This window comes from Maniola hyperantus, chromosome 9 (genome assembly GCF_902806685.2).
Source record: "Maniola hyperantus chromosome 9, iAphHyp1.2, whole genome shotgun sequence".
In the NCBI taxonomy this organism is placed as follows: Eukaryota; Metazoa; Arthropoda; class Insecta; order Lepidoptera; family Nymphalidae; genus Maniola; species Maniola hyperantus.
In genome coordinates this window covers 4,516,157-4,536,922 of record NC_048544.1, presented here as the reverse complement: position 1 = coordinate 4,536,922, position 20,766 = coordinate 4,516,157, and the positions used below count along the sequence as shown (strand labels likewise).

General features: G+C 36.1%; 2 protein-coding genes across 4 annotated transcripts in view; one reads left to right on the top strand and one right to left on the bottom strand.

The window, feature by feature from the left end:
- The window catches only part of LOC117985634 (uncharacterized), a 221,140-nt gene that overhangs the window by 175,868 nt on the left and 24,506 nt on the right, over positions 1-20,766 (top strand). The gene's annotated exons all lie outside the window — the stretch shown is intronic.
- LOC117985327 (putative fatty acyl-CoA reductase CG5065) lies at positions 155-19,448 on the bottom strand. Of its 3 annotated transcripts, none has more exons than XM_034972015.2 (11): positions 19,309-19,448; positions 9,388-9,465; positions 8,453-8,729; positions 7,605-7,850; positions 6,608-6,760; positions 5,336-5,435; positions 3,947-4,006; positions 2,937-3,069; positions 2,568-2,675; positions 2,004-2,135; positions 155-1,773 (listed from the first exon to the last, which is right to left on the bottom strand). In XM_034972015.2, the coding sequence occupies exons 2-11, from the start codon at positions 9,408-9,410 to the stop codon at positions 1,434-1,436; spliced, it is 1,572 nt and encodes a 523-aa protein (XP_034827906.1). In that variant the 5' UTR covers positions 9,411-9,465; positions 19,309-19,448; the 3' UTR covers positions 155-1,433. The 3 variants fall into 3 exon arrangements, with proteins under 3 accessions (XP_034827906.1, XP_069356812.1, XP_069356811.1); XM_069500711.1 differs by having other exon boundaries at positions 8,453-8,725; positions 19,309-19,424; XM_069500710.1 differs by lacking the exon at positions 19,309-19,448 and adding an exon at positions 19,085-19,284.

Below are 20,766 nucleotides of genomic sequence, written 5' to 3'. Positions count from 1 at the left end.
GTAGTAATACCTGGCATCCTACTTTTAATATAAAACTTTTACTTTGAGTTTTACTATGCTTTCATTCCACCTAGGAAAAGTTACATAATTAACTAGCTCAGTTCTAGGCCTGTAATCAAGGTAATGTATTATAATAAAACAAAACAACTGTATTAACGTGTAAGTATATTTCCAAATTCCAAAACGGTTTCAAAATAAATGTTGGTCTTTTCTTAGTTCTCAAGTTTTTGATTACAAATCTTTTTAACTTACTTAATATTACCTACTATGTACAAGAAGAAGATATAAAATAGTTTCACATTACTAGAAAATAATTAATATTAGACAATCATTATTAAGTTCGATTATTTTAAATAGTAATTTGGTAACAATCAACGTCAATGGATTTTTATTAAATGTTTTTTTACAAGGTATTTGTTGAATATAATAATATTAGTTACTTGCAATCAAATTCAGTTTTAGCCCGGAATTCCTAAATCCATTGTTAAGACTAGAATTAGTAATGGTAATAATTAATAAACCTATTTTTACTGTAAGTAGTTATTAGAAAATAAATGCTTACATAATTTTATTATTATTTATCTCTTACACTGGTAATAATAAATCATTAAGTCCCTTATCAATGATATATTATTATAGATAAATATTAGGTATTATAATCAATGATTTGCAAATATTCTCACTTAAGTGCCCTTTTTAGAATAAAAAAAAAGTTGGTAGGAAGATTTTTATTCAAATAAACTTTTAAACTATTTTTAACCTTTCAAACTGTTTTGTAAGAATATTATCATTTATATTTATTTTGTGCCATTTGGTGATCTGCAGTTATTTAACATTAATAAACTACCTATTTTAATATGGACTACGCATTTTTAATAATCGTCAAAAAATTTCTCAATAAAACGTAACAATAAAAAAATTGTTGCAATATGTTTTAGCGTTTAAACTATCGTGAGTGATTTCCATTATCAGATTGTCAGAATCGGGTAGACGTCGTTGCCTAAATACGTGAGTACAGCTGGAATGAGCAATATATTATTATGTTTACCCATCTGTCGATTACCATTATAATAATATGTCGAGTAACATTATACCCATCTGTCGATTTTGTAAAAGAACTTGGTACAGATAAATTTTATGTAAATTTTTCTGACGATTTTGAGATTCAGATAGAGATTATATATTTGCAGTTAACTAAAGCGTAGCCCACGTTAAACATAATATTTAACTTAGCTATGCATAAAATACATAGTTTATTGTTGTATTTATATAATCAATCAATAGAACCTGATCTATGACAAATCGACCGGAAACGAGTTTATTTACAAAATTACTTTAAAATTTATGTTTCCTATCAATATTTCCATATGATGGTTTTTACTTAAATCTATTTTGAGGCTTATCATTTTAATTGTTGCCGTATAAAACTTTATCTATCGCAGTCGCCCCGCTAGAAATTTAAAGACGTAGTAGCCGGTTGCAACTTGAAACAATCTGTGCACCCAGTATAACCTTTTCAATTTATTTCTTGCTTGAGGCAGGGATTCAGTTGCGTCTTTTAAAATGAACCGTCTAATACCAAGCATGTATGAACCGATATAGGAATCCCAATTGAATTGCCCAGGCCAGTGTGCAAAGGCACTTGAATCACTAGCGGAATTTGCTTCATTGTGTAAAGCTGTCAATTCCGAGATGCCGAATTGCCATTCATGGTTAGCAAAGTATTCGCCAGTTGCCGCAGCCATTTTGAATCGTCGTGCAAGTTTCATCATTCTGTGAAAGAAGGCAATAAAATAAATATAATATAAGAAAGTTATTTAGAAAGAGTTGGTTCCATAAAAATAATACAAGATAAATGTAAATTATGTAAAATAGTTACTTGCTTCATTTTGTAGAATAATAATGTTATTGAATAAAAATAAGTATAAGTTTAAAAACTTAATAGGTAACAGTAACTATTTATGAGTAATATTGTTTGTGTAATGTAACTTTTAGAAACTTACATAGCTTTTCTTCCTTGTGCTCGGAGCAGTAAGTCGTAAAGGAAAGCTGGTAAAAAGTGGCAAGATATTTCCCAAAATGTATTTACAAAGCGAGACTCCGTGAAAGCAAAGTTTGGATACCACATGACATACCTGAGAAAGAAAACAAAATTAAGAATAATTATTGTGGAATTAGTTAAAGTCAAATACAATCTGACTGCCAATATTAATAAAACGGTTCGCATCTCCTATGTGAGGTATGGCACTAATAAATTATTTTGTCTATGAAAAATGTAATGTCAACAAAAGCGCGCGTGATTTCAAAATTCAAACATGTGATTCTATATGTAGGTAAATATTAAAAATCATTTAAAAACAATAAGTAAAAAAAATTCTTCCAACTTGGTAGGTACTTAAGAATGCTTTCGTGATCCCTTTCGTGAAAGGTTGCCTGAAAGAGATAGCTGTAGCGAATAAGGCCGCCTTTGCATAATACAGCTATTAGATTAAGATCGTTGTATGTTTTTTGATGTTTACTTTTTGTTGTGTGCAATAAAGTATAAATAAATAAATATAAATAAGTACTTTGTAGGGTTTTCTCTTGCCCATTTGACGCAGAGTTGAGTAAAATGCCCCCATTGTAGAGGATTTATTGACCCAGATGTAACATTGTAGACTGGACAACGGCCTGGCCTGTAAATAATGAAAAAAAACTTTAGCCCACCTCCAAATAATATAAGCATAGAAACCTATCTTAAATTTACAGCACACCTTTAAATTTAACTGGTACCCCTTTACTTGTCAAGGAAGTCAGGACGCGACTTTTACGCGCGTTTTTTTACACGCAGCACTGCGTTTCTACTTCCAGAGTAGACAACAAAGTAGTTAATCCTATAAAGGTTCCTTTTTTAGGTAGGTAGGTACTTAATCCTAAAAAACTACAGGTCTACTTACTTCTTTGACCCTTGTCTCCAAGCAGCTAAGATGCAACTATTGACGACCATGTCAACGGGTACGAGGTCCACGACGTACCGCTCCCGGCAGTACCCAGAACGATAGGTACCGCGGGATATCTCCATTATTATACCTGAAAAATACAATTGCAATAAGTACCTACCTATAAAGGCGAACGCCCACTTATTCGAGCCGAACGCGTCGAACAAATCCAAGTCAAGGAGGTCTCGCACACATAGTCGCACCAGAAGAATCGACCGCGCCGAAAGAAGCGACTCAAATTAGAATCATTCATTTTTTAAAACAATGAAGAAATAGTACTCGCGCGTTGCTCTGTCGTACGCAACTGATAGAATGCGAGCGCATCGGTCGAATCGGATCAAGGATTTCTGGGGTTCTTGCAGATTCGGACGATTTGACGCGGAGAAGTGTGCGAGGTTTCATGAGATTTTATATACAGAATTCTAAAATTCGTTTCGTTTGACGCGTTCGGCTCGAATAAGTGTGCGTTCATCATAACACGAACTTTAGTGAAGGGAATCGTTAGACGGTAGGTTTCGTTGCCGGCTTTGCCATAATCAAAATCAAAAATTTTAAACTGTATAATTATGTAAAGGTACAAGTTAATGTACTCATGGGACTCTTCACTCTACCATCGATTGGACAAGCAGATTCTAGTAAGAAGGGTCGGTAAGGAACTCAGTATGTAGGTACTTAGTTATTCTTTTCAAATCATAAGAAGTTACAATACTAAGTAGGCACCTACACTATTTTGTAGGGAACTGAAAGCTCAGCCGTTTGATTTTACGCAACTTTGTCGTACCCGTAACATATTCAATGTACTCTGTGACTAAGGAGTTGAACTGTATGATAATAATCTAGGCGTACCAAACAAGTATGTTTTTACACTGTTAAAAGTGTAATGGCAAATCTAAAAAATATTTTTGTACGTACTTATTTATTATGAAATCAAATATTGCTGTGCTGAATTCTCAAAATTATAAACCAACCTGTAACTCCATAAACATTATCGATCCATCCAGGAAATGGCTCTTGAAAGGCGGCTGTAACTGGAAAAAAAATCTTTGTAAGTAATAAGCTAGGTTTATGTTTACTAGCAGTTTCTCGCGACTTCATCCGCGAAAAATTCCTGGTTTCCCATGAGATTAGAAATTTTCCCGCTGCGAAAGTGCACAGTTTATCTATTAGAATACCACTATCTATGGCCGAACTTCATAAGCTTACTTGGTCCGCGACAGGTTGAGATGGCAATCAGGGAAGGAACGCATCGCACCCTGCGCTAACCCGGTGCGGGCGACCGCGGTTGACGTGCGGTTGTGCGGGGCGACTCCCCGCCTTATATCCTGATTGCCATTTCGACCTATCACGTAGGTCACTATACAACATTCAATCTTCCAACCCACATTTTAACCCCTCAGGGGTGGATTTATGTAAAATATTTCTTAGCTGATATCTAAATATTTTCTGTCGATTAAAATATAAATAAATAAATAAGCTTTTATTTCAGGCATAAGTACACCCATAATTGTGTGTTAGTACAGAAACAATTCCTTAACCTATGTTAGTACCTACTTATTACTAGCTTAAACTTAACTTAACAACTAATTCTACTAAAATTAAACCTAATCCTATTTATAATGCCCGAGGGGGTCTCTTTGCGCCTATGTGCGCACCACTCCAGCACCTCCAGAGAGGGCTATCCAATTTCATGATTAAAAGAAGGTACTTATAATATCATCTCTGTGCCCATGAAGCGCTAAACTGATAGATAGGCAAATAACTTATTCATTTAAATTATATTTAATATTTATCGATCCTGTTAATATTATAAGTTTAGACGATTTTTTAAATCGTAGATACCAATACCTATAATAACTACTTGCCGCGGGAAAGTGCACGTGTGTTTCAAGTTGAAAAATCGATAGAAACTCATATGAATATTTTAGTAGGTAACGATAAAGTTACAGGCGTGGAAATTCCATCTTTCTTCACCTGTCTTCCGCGACGGAACCACATTTTATTTCATACTAGACGACCACGCGACGACGTTTTTTAAAAATCCCGTGGGAACTCTTTAATTTTCCGGGATAAAAAGTAGCCTATGTCCTTCCCCGGGATGTAAGCTCACTATGTACCAAATTCATCAAAATCGGTTAAGCTGTTGAGCCGTGAAAAGCTAGCAGACAGACAGACACACTTTCTCATTTATAATATTAGTAATTAGTATGGATAGTAGGATTAGTACCTACAGGTAATTATTCAAATCATCCTCCTCAGAAAAGGCAAAGGTCATACATCATACTGCCTGCTAAGTCGTAGGTGATTTTTATTGTTGTCTTATAGTAAAAGCGCAATAAAATGAGTCTTTTATTACTTACCTATTGAAGGTCTAATGATGCAAACAGGTAGTTCCGTGTGGCTGTATACGATGGACTCTGCAAGTGATTTCGTCAATGTGTAGGGATTTGGATGTTCTCCCTGTGAAATTTTTAAAAAACATCATTAGGTAGGCACCTTACTTATTTACAGTGCATAATATATAGGCTGTAACCAGAACGCTAGCAAAAACTTAGCGTTATTGATATACTACATAAACGCAATCCGATACCAATAACTATTTGTCTCATTTTGTAGTTTTAGTGATTTAGTATTTTTCGAACCCGCAATGTATAGCGTGCGAAACTCGGGTCAATGCCCCACCCACGACGCGGTATTGACTCCGAGTGGCCTACTACCGGAACGTTCGTTGACTCTAGCGTCAGTCAGATGTTTTATTTGCAATATATCGTGGAATTTTACAAAATATAAGTTTTTTTTCGCGTTTTTTGGTGGTGTCAGTCATATCACTGATCATCAGTAGGTACTATCGCTGTCTTCGTTTTTGCCAGCGTTCTGGTTACACCCTGTATAATTAAGAAAAATGACTACCTACCTACTTCATAATTAAATAAATACTTAAAAAAAGCGGTGATGGTTAAGACATCCACATTATTTTCGGGAGGTCTGGAGTTCGATCCTGGGCACGCACCGCTAACTTTTCTACTAACTAATAGAAAAGGAAATACGATTTTAGATTCTTATGGATTTATTTTATGTGGAACCGCTCGTAGCATGGAATTACAAAAGAAAAATGCTAAAACTGTTTTCATGACCTTGCGATCGATTTGTCTAGCCTAGTGTAGACTTTTCTGCGCTTTCAATAACTAAAACATTGACTAATGTCCAGAGCATTGTACCTCTGATTCTACCGTTCGTTAAAATTACCGGTTTTTAATTTTCATGGCAGAATTTTGAAATCGTTATTGTCTGTTGTTAAAACGGCAATAGAAATACATATTCTGTGAAAATTTCCACGAGATACAGTCCGCTGACAGACAGACGGACGGACGGATAGCGGAGACTTAGAATAGGGTCCCGTTGGCACACTTCAGGTACGGAACCATAAAAACGAGCTTATAAGCGCAGAAACGCTAATCTGAAACCGCTCTAAGAATTGGGTATAATTTGCCTGTGTAAAAATAAATTATTTCTCAAGATCTAAGTACTAAATAGAGGGTCTTACAAAATACGTAAAATCAACATCTAAAAATTAGTTTTTAGTGTATTAACCTTGATTGATTTGACTAGTTGTTAAATATCTGTGTACATACCATTAAAGATTGAGCAATGATATCCACAGTTTCAGGCGGCAACATCTTAGCACACTTTACGATGCTCTCAGGATCATGTGGCGGAGGGTAGACCCTTTCTTCTATGTAGCTTCTGGGAGCGTTACTGTACGCTGTTGACACGTGGACAAGCGCCTAACAGATATTTATGTTAAATAAAAATATAATAAATATTAATATAAGTAATTAATATTAATTGAAAGTAGTTTCAATAATTGCAACGTGTCGCTACTAGATTTCAATTTCAATTTTCAATTTTCATTTATTGCATTTCCATAAACTACATCATATTAAGTATGTACAAAGTATTATGGATACCCAGTTTGGGTGTCGCAATTTGGCCCTTAGACCTTAGGTTCAGCAGGTACTGCATGAAATAAATAAAGTATACACTTGTAAAGTAAAGTAAGCACTTGGTAGTAGGTAAGTGAATCGTGGCCAGCGGTTAAGGGCGCTCCGAACGCGAATCGCAATATAGATAGTTCAATCCACGACGACGCGCCCCACTATTTTTCGTGCGGGGAAACTACGGGGTGCGGGGAGTAATTTTTACCCAATTTATCTTCGTCTATGTGTGTTTGTGCCCACACTGCTGATCGATGCATTGTGATATAACTTGCTCTAACAGTACATACACAGTACACTTGCACTGTAAACAATTGGGATAAAGAGTGGTGCACGTCATCATGGATTGAACTACATATGTTACCCAGGGAGACACCACCGCGCCGACTGTTATTGTATATAACTGTTGTCAGAGTGAACTACAGTGGGGACGACGATTTGTCAAATATTAGGCTAGGAGTGACAGGAAATCAAGGTGAAACCGCGAGTCGCGACCTCCTTTTTACAAGTTTCCTCACTATCGTAAACATGTACCGTTGAGCTATTGAGGCTTCTACTCTATTCTGCAGGGAGTGACGATTCCTGAACACACCCACAGATTTATTAAATAAGCACGAAAACTATAATTTCTTACTTTAAGTAACGGCATATCTCCAGCCAACTTCAAGAGTGTTGCAGTCCCTTGAACATTTAATGTAGTTGCAGCATGAAGAGGCTCTGTGAATTTCACTGTAGCCGCTGAATGGAAAATTGTGTTGCACTTTTTCAGCAGTAATTGTTGTTCAACGCTGACGCCAAGGTTAGGGGCAGAGACGTCGCCGGTGATGGGGTATAACTTGCTCAAGCGTTCTGGCCACCTCGCTCTGATGCGGTCGAAAACCTGAAGAACGGGTTGCATTATTTGAGTGCTTTGTTCATTGATTAGTTGCGTTCAAGGTGCTGGAATGGTGACCTCGCATCGGAAAACGCAGCGTTCGTAGCTCTTCCACTAGAATCTAGATGGATAAACGAAATCAGACGAGTCGCAGGGAGCCGCTGAATGCAGACGGCGCCTATCGTTTGATAATAACTAGGTACCTGCACATTACTTTATTAAGGCGCATTCACATTACAGGTGGTGTGGTGCGTAAAGACGGCACGTGAGTCGATCGAACTCATACATTTTAGATGAAGACGTGCACCAATAGTCTTGAAGCATTTTGGCACGCTGACCTCGAAGCGCGATCCAATTGGTCTAACATTGCGCCATATTGCATTGAAACACATTGAATGAATAAAAAAGACCATTATATTCAAGTAGTTTACCTACACTTAACAGAGCATTACTTACGTGCAACTTTACATCGATGCGTGCAACATATTACAAAGTTACAACACATAATTAGTGTGTCTACAGCTTTAACTTCACTGAATTTTATGTAAATTGACGAAATAAAACATTTGAATATACATACCTTTCGAACCGCTTAAAAATTAACCTACCTGATTCTTCAAGAGTTCCTTATACCTCTGATCCACACTAAGTCCACGTTTGGGCCGCATGAGGACATAGATAGTGGCGATCCCGGGACAACTCCTCAGCAACTTCTCCAGTAAAGCCTTCCCGACGAAGCCGGTTCCGCCAGTGACAAGGATGACAGAGTTATGGAAATAATCAGCTATGCGCTCATCGGGATACGCTTGGTTGAAATGTTCGTTCCCGATTTCGTTGTAATTTGGTGTTAACAGATCATTGCCGTTGAGGCACTCCATATTCTTTCTGAAACAATAGCCAAGTTAGAAGTTGGCCTTAATCGATTGCGATCGATCTGTTGCGATTTTCTCAAAAAATTCCGGATTTTTAGGATTCCGTACCTCTAAAGGAAATAGGAACGCTTATAGGATCACTTCGTTGTCTGCCTGTCAAGAAACCTATAGGGTACTTCTCGTTGACCTAGAATCATGAAATTTGGCCGGTAGGTAGGTCTTATAGCACGCGTAAAGGGAAATCTCCAAAAACCGTGAATTTGTGTTACATCATAAAAAAAATAAAAGGTGTTCATGAACAAATAATTAGTATTTTCAATTTTCAAAGTGAGACAATTATACCAAGTGGGAGTTTTACATTTTACTTGTGTAGCTTTTTATATTTATTATATTTTATTCATTAAATATTATTTGAAATTGCTCGTTTCGCTCGTTCAATGAAAACTTTGCAGTATCTCTACACAAACTTTTCGGTTTCTAAAAATATAATTATTATTGATTTAAGTATACTTAGGTAAGTAGATATGAAAGCCAAAGAGCGTTATGCAATTATGATAACTTTTAAAATAACAGAAAAAAAAAATGGTACATTTAGCATAATATATGGTTACCGCATACTCACCAGAAGTGGAGATTAAAACATATATTTATAAATATTATTGCGTACTTACAAGTTTTCTATGTTTTCACACATTTTGTTTTTTTTTTCTTATTTAAGGCGCAATGACTTCTTCCACAATATTACGGACCTGTAACAAAAATAAGTAAAGATAAAAGATAGGCTCTCTGCGATTTCCAATCTGCTTTTTACTAAACACACCCACACACACATATTACAACCATATAACTATACAACTATTTAAATATTTACTCGTTAAAAACACCCCATCTCTTAATTTTTTATTGTCTGACTGTTTTTCGGACGAATATATTCCAAATGGCAAGACCTTTTATTCTGAGAAATCTCCTTCTTTTTATCCCGAGGGGAAAAGGGAACGGAGGAGGGGAAGGGAGGGAGGGAATCTTACGGGATTTTTAAATAAGACTTTGTCTAAATTGCGGACAAAAGCTATTTTTATACAAAGTCAACGTAAAATAATGTATTTAAATTTCAAAATAAGCAGGTAAGTACCTAATATATATTACACTTTGTGATGGTCGGTTGTTGATAGTATTGTGATGATAACTTTTATGCGAACTTAAAACTAAAGCTACGAGCAAACAATGGGCGCGTTTGGAACCCTCGTAGCTTTAGTTTTAAGTTTGCGTAATAATTATCACCACTATATCTTAGAAATCCAACATCTGACCATCAAAAAGAGTTATTAATTACCTATTTTGAATAAATCATTTGACTTTGACTTTGACTTTAATAATTCTCGACTCTAGTATCATAAGGTCGGATGTGGATTTTTGCTACTTTTCAGGAGAGCCAAAACAAAAATGCTAGGGAAATCGGGTCATAATTTCTAAACTACTAGAGATACAATTTCAGTTGTTTTTGTAATATTTAACACTTAACTGTACCTATCATTAACCATTACTAGAAATACTTTGTCATTAATAAATAAAATATAAACTCACAATTTATTCAAAATGGACGATATGCGACTTTATGCTGGTAATATTCGTAACTGTGCTAAAAAATTGTGTGCATAAGTTGTAAACCGACTTTATGGCTGCAATTTTTACTATTACAAATTTGAAATAAAAGTCGGATCTATTACTTAATATTTCATAATACGTCTTAACTGATTATACATAAGTAATATTCGGACAAAAGATCACAGTAGTTATCTCACAAAAAACATTTAGGAGTTTTGTGAGATAGCAACAATGTACCTATCTGATTTTTCTGAAACTGATTAGTTAGATCTGAAACATAATAATTGCATTCGCCCGATAGTCTGACCATTGCATCCGTATAAACCTTGTGTCTTCTGAATGAATGAAAATAACATTTACAAATTCACAAATAAAGCCCATTAATTAAAAACAACGGCCAAAAATTGAAAAAAAAATTACAAAGTAATTAGAAACCTACAGTGGGCCAAACATTTTTTGTGGAATTGCATACATGACGGTTACATCAATATAGAAATCTAAAACATGCCAACATAGCCTGATTTTCCTTATAATGATTAGGTACGTAAAGTAAGAATGGGGGTCAGCAGGTACCTACTGCAAAAGTTGGTTATATTTTACAGTGGATAATGGTTTCTCATTATGTCGTATATTGGGCGAAAGCGGGGAAGAATTTTTAAGTTTATATGTACCTATAACATACTAATGAAATACAAAAAAGTCTTTAATGTAAGTAGTTTTAATAAAAAATTAACACCCAGCATTATTGCGTTAGTTGTAGCCAGGTAATATATTCCGAAATCTGAAAATCCCCGCCGTTCTTATTTTTTTTTTGATATAACAAACGGTCTATCACCTTTGTAAAGGGATGTGGTCTTTAAAAATATGTTGTAGTGCCAAATCAAACTTATCAAAAAGTTTTGTTTCCTTCGCATGTTCATGTAAACTGTGACCAATCTCTTAGTTTAGTAATCTGCATTGTTTTCAGCTGTTCCCTTTTTTTCTATTTGTGCATGGATTATATCTTACTCCACGTAGGTACATGTTGCATTTTAGCATAAAGCTTGTGATTTTTCACTTTTTAGTGTGGCAATCCTTATAATAATCATAAGTAAGCCATAACGATTATCATGCTCCGATAATGACCGACACAATTTTCAGACAACAAAGTCAATTCTTCAACAATTTCGAGAATACTTTGTTTCTTCTCTAGTAGATTAATGAAATAAGACAAGATATTGTTTTATTCCTTCCGCTGCAGCTGATGTTTTCAGACCACATTAAATTAGCAACACTGCTGGTAGCATCATGAATCGTTTTTAAGGTGCAGAAACTACGCAGGTATAAGGATTTACTGTTAGTCAAATCCGGCATTGCCACTTTTTTAATAAAATAAATACTTTCTGCTTTCTTGAAAATTCCATTGCTTCTGTTTCGACTGTTCTTTTTAACAGATACTTTTTTAAACTGTTTCTTTCGTGTTTTAGTTAAGTTTTTTTATTTTTTTACTTTCACTTTTATTAGTTGTTTAATTAATAAATTAATTTATACTACATTTATATTTAAATTAACATAATCTAAAGCTTCCTATAATTAGGTATGTTTCGTTAGAATCACTATCATCACATATTGTAGGTGACTTATAATTTCTGCTCTCGATTAATATGAAATTCGGTCGATTATAAGACGGGTAAAGAAGAAAAAAATTGATTAGGTACTCTAATTTTTTAAGGCTACCTTAAAAACTAGGGCAATAAATTTTTGAACTGATGATTTGAACTATGATTCATAAAAAACACCATAAATGCACGGTTTTTTGCTTAGTGGGGTATTATTATAATATAGTTTTAGATTTCCATGGTGTGATTTTTGTGGTCCTAAAAGATTTTCTAGTCTACATTTTCATAATGTCTTCAGCTTTATTCTGGCTCCTTACTTTTTTCCCGCAGTTTAGTCCAAAATTTTGGTGAAATAGGATGGATCTCCTACCTATTAATCACATCAACTTTAATGTAGTCACAAACAAAAAGCTTTATTTCAACTTACTTCCATGAATTTTATTGCAAAATTATTTATATTACAAGGCAAAAAGTCTTAAATGATTCACAGTCCAAATATTAATACAAAAAATTCGAAGCATAACATCTGTTGTGATTTTACCTAACAAAATTATTACATATTTTAGAAGCAGAAGTGCGTAACTGCAGTACCTGTATATACTAGCTGTATTACAAATAAACTAATTTCGTAGCATAATGGTCGAACTCAAAATACATCTATCATTTTTCTCCATTGCTTTGGTGCATACATACGCAAGTCAAAAAATATAATTATGGTTCTCCAAATTTTTAGAATGTGTTCAGATACGACATTATGCATGTATTTATCTTTGCAACGAAAAGAGATAGAAATACTGGTGTCAGCTTGGCAGAAAGAGCCCGAAATGCTCATTACCTTTATGTAAAAAAGTGAGTTTGGTCGGAAGTACACATCCGACCTTATGATACTAGAGTCGAGATATTATGTTAATGTATGTACCAATCAGAAAATTATGTTGCAGCTTCCAAAGCAGGCAAAAAGCACGCACCAAGCGCAGAATTTGGATTATGAATGGAAAAACTTTCATAAGTGACCTTTGCTTTTGAGAATAATATTGTTTATAATCAAGTTTGGTCAAGCGTGAGTTTTCCATTTAAATACAATAAGTAGGTAATTAAAATTTTATTATAATGCGGAATTACTGGTTTTATTCAAAACACATCAGTAGGGCGATTTCGTAAAACCTGCATCAATCATTATCACAATCTCAATTGTTGTGATTAGCTGAATTTTTGCTTGTTGCAACAATGCATTGTAGCCAATAGTGAGCGAGCGTCAACCAATCAGAGGTGATTGCGATCGTGACATTGTAGCTGTCATTCTACCGCAATCGCGTAGCAGCAAGGGCGATTGTCTAAAACCTGCATCAATCATTATTACAATCTCAATTGTTCTGATTGGCTGAATTTGTGCGATTCTTGTTGCAACAATGCATTGTGGCCAATAGTGAGCGAGCATTAACCAATCAGAGATGATTGCGATCGTGACATTGTAGCTGTCAAACAACCGCGGTAGGGCCCCTGGATATAAATGTCATCTCTACATTCAGTGTAGAGATTATATTATGTTTACACTATAAGTAGCACCTACTTCACTCAGTACTTAATTCAGTTGGCGTCAGAAAAAAAAACTTTGACCTTGAACCTGCGCAGTGGGTGATTTATGGATCTATTTGGTGATATAGTGCGCGGGAAATAAGTACCTAGTCCAATCTGTAGTTCTACCTATATCTCTTGGAATATTGTATATCTCTTGGGACTTTTAAAACTAAATTAAAAACATATCTTCTTATATAAAAATAAGTCGGGTTTTCCATCCTGACGCTATAACTCCAGAACGCACGAACCGATTTCCACGGTTTTGGATTGTTGGAAAGGTCTCGGGCTCCGTGAGGTTTATAACAAAGAAAATTATAGAAAAGAAAATTCAGGAAAATTTTTAACAGAAAAGCGGGAAGATCTTTTTTTAAAAAAAGCGCCATCTCTGATACATAGCATGTACTACAAACCAATATTTTAAGTAGATGGCGCCGGTGCGTGATACATTGTTTGACAGCTACTGATTGTGCTCTGCTCAGTTAATTTCATGTGACAAACCGGTATTGTGATCACTGTCAAATTGTGAAAAAAAGTAAAAAAAATAAGTTATTCGTTTCCTAACATTTCAATTGGAAACCATCAAATCAATAACGTGTATTGTGCAAATTTTTATTCAATTTCAACAGCAGGCATTTGTCTTTAAGGTCGTAAGTTGAAATGTGTAAATTATGTAGATCGTATCTTTGATAAACTAAATGAAATAAACTAAATGAAAAACTAAATAACAAAGAATCTGATTACCATGTCAGAGATCAAAAGAGCAATCTATGATAATAAAAAAATAAATAAAAAAAATAACCAAAAATATCCACGAAGAGGAATTATTGGTCATGTTACCAGGGCGCACCGGCCCGAGTACTGCTCTTCCCCCCGGACGTATCCAAAAGGAGACCGCAGCACCAAAGCACAATAGGAGGTTAACTGGCTGGCGCCCCAACCTAACATAACCTAACATAGCCTAACATAACCTAACATATCCTAACATAACCTAACATAACCTAACATAACCTAACAACCTAACATATCCTAACATAACCTAACATAACCTAACATAAGCTAACATAACCTAACAGTTATCAATTATTGGTCGGTAAGTTTACAAAGTTACTAATGCGGTCTTGTGCAGTATCATTACTTCGTAGTAACGTCTATTCCAGCTGCACGTTATGTTGGTAGCTTATATCGCGACTTTGCAACGGTAGTGTACTCGACTTTCGGTAAAAAGTCTTATGCCGAATTTGATTGAGGCAACCATTATTAACAGAAAGTACGCAGGTGAAAATGTATGTATTCCTCGAATACCAATGATTCCGACTGATCTTCCGTTTGACTTCAAGAGATTGTAATTTCCAGTTCGCTTTGCGTTCGCAATGACAATTAACAAGTCGCAAGGCCAATCGCTTAGTGTTTGCGGGATAAATTTAGAAAATCATTGTTTTTCACATGGGCAGTTATACGTTGCGTGTTCTGTGTTCAAGAGTTGGGAAACCATCCGCTTTGTTTGTGTTAACGTCAAACCAAAAAACAAAAAATGTGGTTTACCAAAGACGCTATACCTAACGCTTCGATTCAGTATTTACTTTGGATTCACTTTCATTTACTTAGAGAAGTTCAACTAAATAACACTTCATTTTTGTAATCGAAATGAATTCATTACTGTTGTGAAATGAAATAAATTTTATTGCTTTTCAAATATAAAACAAAAAAAAATTATTCATCTTTTAATCACCAAACGAAATGTTACATAAAACGAAGCCATCTGGTGGCGAAACGGAGTTCGCCTGGTTTGCTAGTCTTTTTATAAAACAAAAGATTACAAGTTAAAACTAATTATTTAATCATTTAATACAATTCGGATCAGTACCTATCGTTTCTGCACTTATGCCGCATATTATACTGCACGACATCATCTAGGATTAATATAATCTCAGGTCCATACATCTTAAAACTTACCGATGAAAATTCATAAGAACATGGTAATATAAACTCTTATATAATGTTATGGAATTTCACAATAATACGGTTAATATAATATTTACCTTGACTCAGAAATATAGTTTCATTTGAAAGTAGGCATTCAGAGTAATATAAACTAATATGTTGTTACGTAATAATCGTAACTATCAAGTTTTATCAAGATGGAACAGAATTTGCATGAATGAAATATTTGGTTGGTACCTACTATACTAGATAATGACTGAGTATTACTATTATTTACTATTTATTTACTGCTAGCTTATGCTCGCTTCATCCGCGGGGACTACACAAACACCCCTACAGTTCCCAAGGGATTCTTGAAGGCCCATCCATTTGACCCTATTTTTATGTTTGGTACAGAGATAGCTTGCATACTGAACACTGATATAGGCTACTTTTAGGGTTCCGTACCTCAAAAGGAAAAAAGAAACCCTTATAGGATCACTTTGTTGTCTGTCCGTCTATCCGTCTGTCCGTTGTGTCTGTGAAGAAAACCTATATGGTACTTCCCGTTGACCTAGAATCATGATTTTCATGATTCTAGGTCAACGGAACATGAGCTCAAACTACTAGACAGTAGGTAGTTTAAACTTTTGAAAATAAGTTCGAAATTGTTCTACTTGCCAATTTTTCTTCGATTTCTGATTCATTTTTACATTTTTTAAATTGTTTTTTTAAAACAGTAAAGCAAAACCTTTTATTTTATAAACTGGAACAATTAAGTAACAATAAAATATATTTAAGTTTGATGGGTAAACACAAGGAAAAACTAACTTAATTTTCCAAACCAGATAATCTGTATGGTACTGCTGCGCGATGTATCTACCACACGGTTACATGGGCGGGCGGGCGGTGCCGCCACCAGCCCGCTATTTAAGGCTAGTTTACACCAAAGTGGAGAAGAGCAGGGAAGAGAGATGTTATGACAAATTAGATTTCGTTATTTCCACATCTCGTCAACACACCATTCAAGCAGGAAGAAGTATTTTTATTATTTAGAATTCTATTTTTAAGCACTTCAGCGGAGATGTGAGGGAAGGGGTATGCGACGAGCAAGCAGGCGGCGCGCGGCGAATATGTACCTACTGTGTGCGAAGGCCGAAGACATGTCTTTCTTCCATGCTACGCTAAACTGTTCTTTAGATCTCCCTAAAGAACAGTTTTAAAGCACTGGTTTTTGGTTGGAAACACAATGTCGTTCTTGAGGAAGAGGGTCCAGTCTACCACTACAAATGTCTCCGTCTACCGTTGTCGTAGACAAACTACGTCGCCTCGGCGGGATGCTTCGGCAAGCTACGGGAGTTCGCGCACCAATGGCACAAGAGGTGCAAAACTTGGCACTGTGATCGCGGACCAGTGGGTGCTCGAGAGACGATCCGGACCGCGGGGCATGCGGGGATCTGCGTATTTGTGAACGTCTGCCCCAGAAAAGGAAAAAAGTTTCAAGGGACAAGGACAAAGATAAATAGTTTGTCAAGAGGGCGCTCCTGGGAAACACGCCAAGAGCAAGTAGGAGGCTCTCCCGCGATTCGGCCCGTATAACCAAGAGGTTGGTGGGTCCATGAGAAATGGAGGGTTGCCTGCTGCGTCGCTCGTTTGTGCTCATCTCCACTCATCTTCATGTAGATTAATTAAAATGTATATATGCAAATAGTAAAACTATTGGAACAGGTAAAACGTAACATCTGCGCGACTTTGCAAAGATCCAGTGTTGTCTTGGTTCAACGGAGTTTATTTAGAACAGGCAATTGGTAAGATACATAGGTACCTGTAGTACCGGTATATAGGTACACCCGCACAGCCCCCGCGCTACCCCGGTGCGGGATAGCGCGGGTGACGTGCGGGTGTGCGGGACATCCCGCCGCCTCATACCCAATTCCCATCTCGACCTGTCGCGTACTATAGACTATAGTCTATAGTACGCGACGATGATGCTTGTAGTACTATAGTACTATTACTATCATCATCATCATGATCAACCCATCGCCGCCGGCTCATTACAGAGCACGGGTCTCCTCTCAGATTGAGAAGGGTTTGGCCATAGTCAACTACGCTGGCCATGTGCGAATTGGTAGACTTCACACACCTTTGAGAACATTATGGAGAACTCTCAGGAATGCAGGTTTCCTCACGATGTTTTCCTTCACCGTTCAAGCAAGTGATATTTAATTACTTAAAACGCACATAACTCCGAAAAGTTAGAGGTGCGTGCCCGGGTTCGAACCACCGACCTCCGATTAGAAGGCGGACGTCCTAACCACTAGGCTATCACAGCTTACTATAGTCCATACTTTCATACTAATATTATAAATGCGAAAGTGTGTCTGTCTGTCTGTTTGTCTGTCTGTCGGTCTGTCTGTCTGCAAGCTTTTCGCGGCTCAACCGTTCAACCGATTTTGACGAAATTTAGTACAGAGATAGCTTGTATCCTGGGGAAGGACATAGGCTTCTTTTTATCCCGGAAAATTAAAGAGTTCCCACGGGATTTTCAAAAACCTAAATCCACGCGTACGAAGTCGCGGGCATCATCTAGTTTACAATAATTGTTTGTGTTTCGCTTGCGTGTATTACTTACATACTAACTATAAAGAAACAACAAGAGTATCAAATTAATGTTGTATATTTATGTAATTAAATTACCGAATGCATTGGGAACTAATCAAAGAGTAAATATCTATTAACTTGCATCAGTACTACCACCTGAAGATATTAGGTAGATACCTGAACTTCTTCAAATGAAATGGTTCATACAGTGTTTAAACTATCGTGAGTGATTTCCATTATAAACATAGAAGAAACCGCGACGCCTTTCCGAACTGCGACCCTGTGAAAAAGGACCTCGGACGGGTTCGAAACTAATCGGGCTAACGTCGATACGTGAGTAATGCCGGTTTCTTCTATATTTATGGTTCACTGTTCATACAAAAAAAAGTTACAGGAACTCCTCTTGCACAACTCGAGTCAGAGACTCTAAGCCTCATTCAGAGTTTCGTTAAACGACCTCTTATATCTCTTTAGATAAATGCAAAGCTCTTGTTTGGAACTATTTACTTATAACTTTGGGCTATTTTAAACCTGATGACCTTTAAAGATGATTTATATAGACGTCTAAATAAGTTTAGCTAAAACTTTCTTAGATATCGATGAGCTCAAAGGTAAAAAATGTCACTGGTTTGAATCTATGCAATGTGTACCTACAGGGTATCTTAGTAAGCATAAAGTTTATACCTACTTCACGGGCGAATTCATAATATGTACTTGTATTATTGAAGAAAAATAAACATCTACTTACGTAAATATGCTTGCACGAAATGAACTGTATTTTTTTTAATATCTGTTACTACACAAACTTTATGGTTCCTACATAGATTAATAGACATAATATATAACTATGCAATTAAATGTTCTTGCAACCTAGGCAGTATATTTTTTTAATCGAATGCCCAACATCGTTACTGATAACATGAAAAATTCAGGAATTCTTATTAGTAAACAAAATTAACGGTTGCCATTTTTTATGAATTGTCTAGTCTAGGATCTAGGTCTTGTCTTAGCCAAATACATATTCCATCTTCATAGTAATATAATAGTGTGTCTGTCTGTCAATTACCTGTTCACGGCTCAACCGCTAAATCGATCGTTACAAAATTTGGCACTCAAACAGCTTGTATCCTGGATAGGCGACTTTTATCCCGAGAAATCAAACAATTTGCACAGAAGTTTCAAAAAATCACGTGGACGAAGTCGTGGGCATCACCTAGTTAATTAAATGTTACACACTTTTCACCATCAGCCGAAATCCATTGCAATTTTCACTACGAAAAAAAAACTCACCGCTAATATTGGGAAACACTGTTCGCCTTAGAAAAAAAACTTAAAAAAACTGTATTATATCATTGTTTTTACACTGCTGGCTTTACCGTCTTGGACCGTCGTTCGGCTTTCACTAGAGGCAAGTGTTCACGTAACGGCTGTGCAAGACTTTAAAAACATACGATCGTTTAATAGGAACGCGCCAGCTGCGAGTTAAGTGAACTAATCCCTGATTTATGGTTGAAAATTGAGATCCTTCTGTACCTATTTAACTGCGCGTAAATTATCTGCTATTGTCATTATTTACGTTTGTTTCCCTGATGGTAGAATATTATGTTGACCCATATACCTATTTACCTACACTTAAATTATCTGCAATTTACATAACACTGCAGAGAACAAAGACACTTTGACTACACAGCGAGTGCTTTGTCTTTTTTATGTGCGGTGTGAGGTACTTCATAATAATGTACTTATTAACATATAACATTTTATATACAGACCATTATTTCCACTTTATTCTTTGTATTACAATTTGTAGAACCCCTATTGGACACGAGAGTTGTGGGTCCAAGCTTAACGCAGCAGTTACGAACATTTTTAACCCCGTATGCTCGCAGAAATCATGCGTAATATTCACGCTATAATATTACTAAATACGTAAGTTTGCAAGGGTTTATTTAACCTAATATAAATATGTATTAAACCTACCTAATAATAGGTAATTATTTAGGTCACCCAAATAATAATTAGTAAGTAAACATGGGGCACTATTATTATGTTCTGTGAGATGGAACATTGATTTGCTTTACGACACAGCATATTTTTAATGAATCATCATCATCATCAGCAACCCATCGTCGGCTCACTACTTAGCACGGATCGCCTCTAAGAATGACAATGGCGTAGGTCATAGTCTGCCACGCTGGCCCAGTGTGGATTGGCAGACTTCACATACCTTAATAGAACATATTGAGTCAGGCATGCAGGTTTCCTCACGATGTTTTCCTTCCTTAGGCAGAGCCTCAATAGCTCAACGGGTAAAGGAGTGGACTGAAAACCGAAAAGTCGACGGTTCAAATCCTGCCCGTTGCACTATTGTCGTACCTACTCCTAGCGCAAGCTTGACGCTTAGTTGGAGAGGAATGGGGAATATTAGTCATTTAACATGGGCCATGGCTAATATTCTTATTTTAAAAAAAACTCAATACGCACTTTATTATAAGTCCCGCAAATTGCTAATGCGCGTGGCCTTCATTTTAGTGACGTCAGCAGTATACTGAAGTTTCGAGCTGATGGTATATTATTATTTCGGCTGACGTCAAAATGACGTCATTTCGATGTTAATGAGACATGGTTCCAGCGCAATAGCAATTTGCGGGACTTATACCCGGTAGCGTCTTCTACAAGAAGAGCTGGGCACCTATTATAAGTCTTTTTCCTCGACATTTACGACTGTCACTTGTGACACCTGTCACC

Excerpts from the sequence above, each read along its gene's own strand:
- LOC117985327 (XM_034972015.2), bottom strand. The coding sequence starts at position 9,410 with ATGTGTGAAAACATAGAAAACTT. Across the intron at positions 8,730-9,387 it reads TGTGAAAACATAGAAAACTT|AAAGAATATGGAGTGCCTCA; the intron begins GTAAGTACGCAA and ends CTATTGTTTCAG. Across the intron at positions 1,774-2,003 it reads GCACAAGGAAGAAAAGCTAT|AATGATGAAACTTGCACGAC; the intron begins GTAAGTTTCTAA and ends CTTCTTTCACAG.